Source organism: Eutrema salsugineum, unplaced genomic scaffold (assembly GCF_000478725.1).
Source record: "Eutrema salsugineum unplaced genomic scaffold, Eutsalg1_0 scaffold_5, whole genome shotgun sequence".
In the NCBI taxonomy this organism is placed as follows: Eukaryota; Viridiplantae; Streptophyta; class Magnoliopsida; order Brassicales; family Brassicaceae; genus Eutrema; species Eutrema salsugineum.
In genome coordinates, this window is record NW_006256612.1 from 4080909 (window position 1) to 4092078 (window position 11170).

An 11170-nucleotide genomic window follows, 5' to 3' on the forward strand; every position below is an offset into this window, starting at 1 on the left:
TATATGATCAGTTCATGTGTTGTAGAATTAGGAGGTAATTAGTTTATATATATAGGACGTATGGCACTTATAAGAATTATCAATATCTATGTGAAAAAGAAAAAGAATGCAATTATTTAATGTGTACGTTTTACATACCATGCATCATGCTCCATTGAAATGGTTGTTTATTTGTTGAACGTCTAGATGTATTCCTTTTCAAGTGTAACTAATTTTGTTCTGTCTTTTTAAATATAGGCGTTTATACCTTATTTGAGAGATATCGTAAATACTACAATCTCAAAATGTTTCTTTTCTTCTAGGATGGATCCGATTCGAAGAGTCATTTCTTCTATGATTATCACAACGTTATTCATCTGGCAAACGTGGCATAGCTAGTACTACTGAATGTTACTGAAATATATTTGATAAAAACGTTAATCTTCTTTGGAAAATTATTTTATGTATATAACTAGCTAGTAGTCTAGTACCACTGGCTATCATATGTTTCTGTACGTAACGCAACATCAAATGAACCAAAAATGGGGCACAAGCATATGCATGTTTGCTGCTCCATTTTGACAATAACAAAGATAAATAAAATTCATAATGAATAGAAAGGGTAATTATCAGAATAGTCGAAACTGTTATATCAAATTTGAAATATAAATATAGATATATAATAGATACGTAACGTATCTAATAAACTAATTTTCTTTTCTTTAATATATTTTTTTCTTTTTCTAATAGGATCGTGAACATTATGGCGATGCGCTTGTAGCTCAAAGCTCCGTCGTTTTCCTGACTATAGACCGCTTGAGCTCATTGATCTTAATATTGTCGCGGTTTTGGCCGGTGAGCTCCTTATGTTCCGGGTCGAATGTAGGCTATATCGGAGTCTTGATACTGGCTAGCTCCTGTCTTGTCTTTGAGCTGAACCAGTTTAGGTAGCAGTCGTTGTACGTGACATTAAGTGTATACAAATTGGGCCAACTACAATACATGTGGATGCATGTTGGCTGTTGCATTTGATAATAGAAAATGTATGTATAAAATACATAATGAATAAAAACTAATGTGAAAAGTGAACATTATATTGATTTTTGAATTAAAAATAGAAATACACACTTATGACTTATATAAGAAACTTACGTAGAAACATATTAGTCGAAAGAAAAAAAAACTTACGTAAAAACTAGAGATGTCAAACGAGCCAACCCGCATCCAATTAGCCCGACCGGATACGGGTTTAATTTTTTTCCGGGTTTGGCAGGCTGTCCATCATAAGCTGCGGTCCCAAATTGATGTGTCCAAGTCCGATCCATCTATATTTTACGGTTTTGCGGGTTGGCCCGCGGGTTCATACTTTCTTTTTCATCTTAAAGTTCTTATGACATTTAGACTTATAGAACCAGAAAATCTGCAAGAGAAGGATAAAGTTTTGCTCGTAACTGAATCACAATATGCATCAGAAACAAAACTAAAGAAGATTCTTGTCTAAGTAAATTCGATGAACAAACAAATGAATTCGATAAACCTCGTATACAAAACTCTTAGCCCTAGGATGCCATAAGATTTGAAAAATCAATTTAACGGTAAGAATAGACACTTAGTTTTGAAAAACAAATAAATGAATTACAAATAATGATACACATCAAAACTGGTAATTTAAGCTAGATAACCATCAAGTTACAAGCAACAAGACATTCACATACAAAATCAAAAAAAAAAAAATAGATGAACAAAGCTTATTTGTTAGTACAGCGTACAAACAAATGTGATTCTCAAGCAAAACTATTTATTGTCAATTCAAGATTTAAGCGATTCTAAATTACCTTTGCATCGCTGCAGATAAAATAAAATCCACGTCCGTGATATAGTCGATGAGCAAAACCAACAAAAACAGCAAACTTATGACATTAAACTGAAATTAAAACCACAAAAAAAAAATATTAGTTTTGTAGCTGGGAAGACAATGACCAGATTTTCTCCTAAATTCAAAAATCCAATCACAGAATCTGAATCGAATCGAATATAAAACACATACCAGTTTGATGATTCCTTGATTTCATTGAAATGAAGCTATCACAAAGTCCAATAGCTGAATTTTGTGACTCCACTAGGCTTCGATTCACTCCATGAAACTACTACTTCGAAATCCACCAATCAAAGATGACAAAATACTTCACTTTTCGAGTTTTACAAGAAAACATCAAATTCTGCGGGTTGGCCCGCAAACCCGTGGATCCGCTCTAACCTGACCCGCAAAAGCCCAATTTCCATGCGGGTTTGGACCGCGAAACCCGCTTTTTATTTGGACAAATTTTATGGAGCCTAATCCCGCATTGCTGCGGTTCTACTTAGGCCGAACCCGGGGGTCAGAGCCCAATTTGACACCTCTAGTAGAAACATTGTCATAAACATGCAAGAGTTTTAGCTATTTAGCCATTAGACAAGTTTCTACGAACAAAAAAAAAAAATCCAAACCTACTTTTAACTAGCAGTGTTTCTTTTTTAATAAAAAATGATGCTCCAAAAGCTTGCGATTCCCTAATTTGAAAAGATAGCAGCCGAAGACAACGAGCTAATGAGAGGAACCTAGAGGTCTAGGATTTTTGAAAAAAAAAACTCTTTGATCAGTCTCCCATAGATGGTTTCTTGGTTCCTTGAGATATAAGTAATTGGGATTTGATGGCTTGAGAATCTATGACCGATAGACGTCTGACTCTTTTTATGGAAATCTCTGGAATCTGCTTTACAAAAACGTGAGCATGCTACTGACTGAATCGATGGAGCCTTTACAAAAACTAAGTAGGTTATCTACAAAGTATAATTGGGAGCCTTAACCATGGTGGTATTCAGAATCTCTAATATCAACTAATATACTTAGGACCAGAGGTCGATATTCGATTTGAAAAGTATTCTAAAGTAATCTAAGGGGTCACAGGATTGAGTGACAGCTGGGACGGATAATATATTAAATGTTGGCTCGAGTTTAAAGAGATGTACAGGCTTCGACCCAGAATCTCTTTATTATTAAAAAAAACTAATATACTTAGGATGAAACTTATTATCAGGTGGGTTGCAACTTTTCTTAGCAGAGACTCCAATAAGTATTTGTAGACATTTTAATATCAACTACATCCTGAGAATGAGGACTTCAATATTATATAAAATATTCTTATATATACTATGAACAGTTTAATACATAAATGAAAAACAAACAATTTTTTTTGCATGCTCTTTAAACAGAATCAAATCATTAAAGAAAAAAAACATCACAAAAATCTTTTTTTTGCACAAAAATTATGAAAAAAAAAACATCATAAAAAACATCATGAACATCTTAATGAAGTAGTTCTTGGTAATCACCAAACATTGCTTGTGCTTATGCTGCATCATTAACTCCATTATTCACATCATTCAAATTTGCTTCAATCTGCTAGAGTTAAATCATCTTCTGGCTTTAAATCAGGTGGCTCAGGAATCTTCAGAATTGATACTATACTCATATTGGTGTCATCTTGTGCAAACTCTTGCTTGGTTTTTAAAAACCAGCTTCTGCCTATACCTTATAATAACACCACCCTCCAAAATTGCAATTTTTATTTCTTAAACCATTTTCCATTGCCATTGCCGTTTTCTACTGTACGTTTCCAACTGTTGGTTGGTCCCTTGACTCTTCTGGTTACAAACTCAAGCTATCCCACCAGTGTTTAATCTCTTATTACCTTGATTTTCAGGATATTTACCAAGCTAATAGGCAACCTCTCAACAAGTACAACATTTTTCAAGTAGAAACGTCTCCCAGCTGTCCCATATTTCTCATTCTGTAGACTCTAGAGTAAATTTAGTGCAAATTTCATGGTTTCTAAAAAAATCAGAAAAGAAAGTGGACTTCTTCTTATTTCTTTTAATGACAGATCCTATGAAGAAAAACACTGTCATCTTCAAAAGATCTTCATTTTCCTCTTTCTCTTCCACTGAGATTAGGTTTTCATGCATGTGTGAGATATCCATCAAAACCATTTCTATTATAAACTCCGACTGTTTGTTCTTCACTTTCTATAGAGAAAATATATTCTCTTGGCCTGAAGTAGGGCTCCACGTGTAGTTTTGAGGGAGCTTAGCAGGACTGTTTTGATACAAGTCTATTTGGGTGACGAGACAGTTGGGAATGCAGATATTGTTGACATATGGTTGTAAAAGCAGTCTTATAATCTCCTCATCACTAGGAGCAAATCTCACGCATGGAGGTAGAGGCATATATCTTGATGGTCAATAAGCCAGAAGTGTTGACTCAGAACAAAGCCAGAGCCGATGAAAGCAAGAACGACCCTGATGAAAAAAGTGCAAAGTTTCTCACAGAACTATAAAAATTATGTGGAATCTTGAAGGTCAAGACAGAAAAGTTGCCCGAGTGTAGAGTCAGAACAATACCAAAGGCAAAGCAAGAACAAGGCTGTTGAGGAATGTAGGATGGAGACAAAGCAGAGGTTTAATTGCAGTCAGATCCAAGATGAAGACGAAGATGAGGGTACTTTCTGGCCGTGAGTGGAATCTTGAAATTCAATTCGCGGGAATGTAGAGTGGGAACAATACTAGAGGCAATGGAAGCAAGAACGAGCCTGTTGAGGAATGTACGATGGAGACAAAGCAGAGGTTTTATTGCAGTTGGATCCAAGACGAAGACGAAGATGAGGACGGATACTATCGGTTAATTCAAAATTGCCGATACAAGGAATCTTGCAAGTTCGTTAGGAGGCAACTGAATTTTTAACTCAGGAGTGTGGAGGAAGCAAGAGTCTCGTATATCATCGGTTTGGTAAAAGATAAACTGGAGATACCAGGAGTTTTAAGAATTAAAGTTTAAAGCCTCCTTCGAAAACCGAGTTTTTTTTCGAGTCGTTTGGTTCGATGTTATTTGGCTTCGTTTCAGATCAATAACGGATATACGACTTTTCTTTTCTTTTCTTGAGCTGTTTACACATTATAACCCACCCTATACCGCATATATATATATATATATATATATATATATTTTAACATCTTTTTTATTTTGGTGGAATATTTAATAGAATCACCGTATTAGATTCTCATTGAGTTGTGTTAATTAGCTTGCTAACTGATATAGTAAGAGAGACCTAAAACTTTGACGAAATTTTTTAAAACTACATAAACTAAAGTTTAGGTATGTATTATATAAATTCAATACACAAGGTATGTGAATCATAATAGAATTTAGGTATGTTAAAGCATCTCCAATGATAGTCTCTCATAGAGGCTTTTATGATTTAAAAAATAAAAAAAAATAAAAAAAGGATGAGAGAGAATGAGAACTCAACATCCATAATCTCTATTTTGAGAACCTCTAATACAAAATTTGAGAGACTCTTGTGTTGTCACCATTTTATTGGTGGAATTTATTTTTATAATTTAAAATTTAACTAATTAATTAAATTACATAAAAATAACAATATTATATTAGATAAGATATATTGTTAAAAGCTTCTTACCATTGGGATGGTCTTAGTGATACCCTTCAGGGATTTTAAATTTGGAAATTGTTAAAAACTTAAAACTTTTAACTACGAAGGTAGTAAATCCGAGAACCAAGAGGGTATCTAAACCGAATAAAACCAAATAGATTTAGTATGGCAATTATTTCTAGTGAACCGAAACCGAATTCATATCCGGTTGAACACCTCATTGCGATACATAATATTTAAAGGATTTAGGAGTTGTGTCAAGCTCTACAAGCTGCTTGATCCGAAAAGAAATGAGCAATCAGAACTCATTTTCTGTGGTTCTTTTCCTGAAGTTAAATCTTGAAAAGCCTGTCTAATGAGCTTCATGTTACTGTGGGTGCATCTCCATGTTGAGGTAGCTTCTTACATGTCTCGGGACACCAGTGCTGAGAAATAGTGTTGAGAGTTAAAAGCTAAGAACTAAAAGATTCATCCTTTTATCTGGCGTCAAAATGATCATCACATTCTTTTGTTTCGGGTAAACTATGATCCAATTTACTTCTTCAAACCCTATTAATGATCGTTACTCTGCACACAACTTATCCTCACCACATGCCATTGAATCTCTTGAGTCTTTGAGCCAAACCATAAATTCATTGAATATTGTACGTCTCAGTCAGTGAGTCGGAGATAGTAACAGAGAGTTAAGAGATTGGAAATGAGATGGTGAGAGAGAGTTCTTGGACCAGTGTTTGTTTACTAGCCATAGGTATCCAAACAAAATGGTGAAACTGTCTTCTACTCCAAGTAACCCTCAAGGGTTCCCATTAACATGACATTCATAAATTTTAGTTCTCAAACCTTAAACTTGAGGGTCAACATCTATTCGACCAAAAAATAAAAATAAAAATGCAATTTCCTTTTTGTTAACATGTAAAATGCACTGTCAGAAAAAAACATATAAAATGCAATTTATATGTAGCAAGTAATAATTCAAATTAACTTACTTGGGATTCATGATTTTGCTTACAAGTTTTCTGCTTGGAAACACTTTGACTTCGTCTTCTGCGGACTCGCCATGGTAATATCCCTCAATCAAATACGCCAACACCATTTCTACAAATTAAACGCAATTGGCTTGATCTAATTTTGGTGAATTCTGTGAAAACGCGATGGCAAGAATAGTGGTTAAGGAAAGTACGTTTGTGTTCTGAACTAAAGTAGATTTTTTTTTTCTTCTACCCAACATTACATGTGGCTAATCAGAAAAATGGTTTGGAAACCATTTTCGACCGACTCGGTATGATTGATTTGGGAAAATTAAATCCTCTTGCTCGAATTCCTTTTGCAAGACTATACGCTTGAACATTTAGACTTTTAGGGATGTGAGTTAAAATGAATTCCGATAAGCTTTCTTAAAAGATACAGAAGGATTCTAACTCTGTCATAAATGACAGTCAATCTTCTGGAGATTCATACATGCTCACAAGATCCAAACAATCGGTCTGGAAATGAACCGAAATAATCTGTTTATCTCTCAAACATGACATAGCCTACAGAAGGTTGTCCATCTCGACATGAAGGATCGAGAGGCTTATGTGGCATCTCTGATGTCCGAAAATCTCATTTCCCTACTATCCTCCAAAATCCACCGAGACCACTAACCAGTCCGTGATTGATCCAAGAAGCATCAATTCGGCATATCGGAAAACGCTGGTCTTCAGGTAGAGATATCGAAGGTGGAGGAGGGACCATCGTTCCACTTTCTGTGACATCACCGTCTTTAGGTTGGTTTGCGATTCTTCAATTTTTTGCTTCCAACTTTACATGAAGCAAAGTATCTTCTAAAGAAAAAAAAATTTTGTTGAAGATTTTTACGTTCATTGCTTTCTAAATAAATCATAGGTTCCAATAGATTCAAATATTCTAGATTCTTGATGTGAGATTCTTTTCTATGAACATTCATGTAGGAAAGGTTGCGAGATCAGACAAAAATTGACTATAGTGTATTTGTAATTTTGAACCTACTCAAAATTGTATGCTGTAATGTTGATTGGGTTCTTTGGCTCAGTGTTCAACGGCATGTTCAATCTTTGTTTATCTGAGTTTATTTTTTTTAATCTTCCGCGAAAACATCAGATAAAAATACTTTATCTAATTAATAAAGATCCTAAACACAAGCAAAAGTTTCATCCATATATACTTGGGGGCCTGGGTTTAGGTATAAATATCTATAGGTGCCATCGCACGTCGTCAACGGTATGAATTTGATGAATAATCAATAGTTTTGCGTAGAAATTCATATCAATCTCCATTCATATATATAATCTTATCATACATTTCTCATCAGGTATGTTGTATGACAATTACAATATACAAATGTCAATGTTCTATTTCTTTCACATCGTTGGATTTTATCTAGTTATAACGTATAAAACTAACACTCTTAATATCGTCAAATTCATTAATATTATATATTCATATCTGCTCATCCGTACAAATTTCTTGTAAGAGTATTCAACTAGATTTTAAAAATGAAATAGTTTATTATACTTAGTGATTACACTCTGATTTAGATTAATTTGAAAGATGAATCGAATGTCATGTCTTTAAAACACTCATAGCTCATATAATTATCTAATTCATATATGGACATAGTTTAATTGACCTTTGTTGGGTGTTCTATGGTACTGATTTTTTATCCCGTTTTTGGGTTTACTAAACTCTCAGTCTTCCAACAACAAAAGTAGCTTGAGTTGATGGATTCCATGTTAATAAAGGTATTCTTTTCTCTCATTTTTTTTTTTAACATTTCACTAATATAAGTATCTTTCAGTGACGAATATATCATGAAATTGAAATGATAGTTTAAGATAATGATTTATGAGGTATAAAAAATCAAGTAGACTACTTAAAGATATTACATCTACAAATCGTTTAGTTTTCAACTTGCATGTATGTGATCGCAATTTGTTCATCAAAGGGCAGACATAATGTTGTTGATAAAAACCTTTTCGTTACCTAAAATTTTCACAGTTTGAATGGATCATTTTTAAGGATTTCTCATATTAAATTAGACAAAATAGCGTTTAAAACTAAGAATGGGATGATATCAAATATAGTTAAAGATTCTGTAAAACTTAAAGTAGAAACAGAGCTGTGCAATTACAGTTTTATTTTATTTGATGGAATTGTTTGTTATGAACCAAACGTAATTCGACACGGTCGTAGTTTTGGTTTCGATCGGAATTCAGGTTTTTAAGCAAAGTTTATATTTTTTATTTTATTACTTTTAAAAAGTTGAAGTTCTAATCGTTTTTTTTATAGAATTCTGTTTGGTTTGATTTTGGTTATATAAAAATAAAACCATATAGTGTGTGTGCGAAAAGGTTCTTGTTCCTTGCCGTTGACTTAATAAGGTGGGATACAGTTAAAGATCTTGGTCAAAACACTCTTCGTTGACATGATGTTTGACTTTGAATACGATAACATATTCTTTGGTGGAAAGTAGGAACACAAAGCAAAAACAAAAACAAAGGTTTTACAAATCCTCAACAAATGAACTCAAACTATAAATTTGACTCTTCATCAAACTCCGACTAGACATCATCTTAATCCACACTAATACACAATGGCTTCACATTCACTTGTGCTTAGATACTTCCTCGTGTTAACTTTTTTCATACTCCTCAACTCCGAAGAAACACTTTCATCACGACTAGTGAGATCCACGGCCAAAGTAGCTCAGATTAGCGCCGATGATTATCCATCTTCGGGTCGTAATTCACCGGTCCACGACCTCGGATTCCCTGACTTTCCATCTTTTCAAGAATCAGTAGCGACGCCACCTCCGCCTCCGCCATATCTGCCTCTCCTTCCACCGTCTCCGCCTGATCTGCCTCTCCTTCCACCGCCTCCTCCGACGTATCCTGATCTTGAAAAGCCTAGGCTTCCTGTTCCAGTTTGGCCTTCTATCCCCGATTTCCCGCCTTTTCCGTTCATAGATCAAGCACCTCCTTCTGAATTTTCTGCTCCGAGATTTGACGAGTCTGATACTTGGCTGCCTTCTACCCCAAGTAACCCTCAAGGGTTTCCATAAACACATGAGGAAACTCATTGAAATCTCAATTCTCAAGAATTGAAACCTGATGGTTAAAATTTATATTTTTAAGTTTTTGTATCAATTATAATAATTGAAAACAAAATCTGATGTAGTATGATTCAAGTAAATAATAAAACCAAGTTACAAATTCTCTAGTTGGAAAATATTTGACTCTATAGTAAGTTTATTAATTCTAATCGTTGGCTTGTACACAATATCAGATTAAAAAAAATCAACATTTATTTGAAAAGGAAATTACAAAAAAAAAAAAAACCAAAGCTCCAAATCATGCTTAATAATTCTACATAGATCGACCATTGAATGGGGCAAAAAAAAGAAGAAGCACATTATAAAAACGTAAAATTTGCTCCATGTTCTTCCGGTGAGATATATAGGTGGCAATTATCATTGTTCCCAATTCCATATCGACGTCTAAATTCTTCATCATCTGCAACTCCTTCTACTTTAACCTCCTTAAATATATTGCTTTCTACATTGAAGTAGAGAATGTTAAAAGGTCGAACGGAACGTGGCAAAAACTTTGGGGCGAGAATAATCTCTCCCATCTTGTTGGTGCCTTGAAAAGACAATATTGAAGTTTCTCCTAAATAATCCCACCAACATCTCCGAAACGAAAAGCTTCTCATCGACCATTCATGTTCCTTGGCATCTCGTAATACCCAAAAATCAAAGTTAAAACTTGTCTCACCACGCGAGCGGACAATATTAACATTAGCCAAGTTTCCTTTGTAGTCTATCAAAGTTGAAGTAGAGTCCCAATGTATGTTGTCCGTTGAAGGTAGGTTGATAAATCTTTGCCTCTCTGATCTAACATCAAAACACACAATCACTCGATCATTTTTCTTATATTGTGTTGGAGTAATAGCGCCATAATACACAAACCCATTGATGCATATTCCCTTTGTTAAAGGGTGATAACTCTTGTTAACGCCTTCAATATGTCTCCACGAAGGTTTCTTGTCACATCCAAGTGTTAAAACTACGTGCTCTTGATCTTCCTCAGAACTTGAAGCAATCTTACACATTGCTTTATATTGATCATTAACCGGATCGTATCCCAAGTATTTATAAGCAGACTTCATATCATTACCCGCTATTTCGGGCAAGGTTATAACTTGTCTTGTGCTAGGGTTACATACCATGAACCGACCTTTATGAGAAAGGCAGATAAAACCATTGACGGAAGCGCACCGTGGGTGGAAATACGCGTCCATGGAAGCCATTGTCGTTTCCAAGTTTGCTACCAAAGAAGAAGATTCATGATCTTGCTCTTGTGAAGAAGTAAAGAAGAACAAACGCTTTTCAGCATTTTTACGGGTTAATTGACCGTTTTTGAAAGAGATTAGAAGCCGTGATGTTGGCGGCGTTGAGCGCATGTAGACCGACGAATTAATGAAATCTTTGCTTCGGATGATGGAACACCACGTCTTCGAAACATATTGAAACTTCAAAAGAGATTTTACGGGCAATCTAGTGAGAATCTCCACTGTTAGATCAAAAGGTATCGGATCTTTGAGACTTGGACCGTTTTTGGAATCGTTATTGTTATGTACTTGCTCCTCGCTTTTCATGGTGGACAAGGAGGTGAGTATAAACTTCC

The 11170-nt window shown here is 34.7% G+C and overlaps 1 protein-coding gene across 1 annotated transcript; it reads right to left on the reverse strand.

Annotated features, from left to right (window-relative positions):
- Positions 1–9896: 9896 nt before the first annotated feature.
- LOC18992016 (F-box protein At1g30790) lies at positions 9897–11141 on the reverse strand. Its single transcript, XM_006415362.1, has one exon. It carries the CDS (start codon positions 11139–11141, stop codon positions 9897–9899), a length of 1245 nt encoding a protein of 414 aa, XP_006415425.1.
- Positions 11142–11170: the final 29 nt, after the last annotated feature.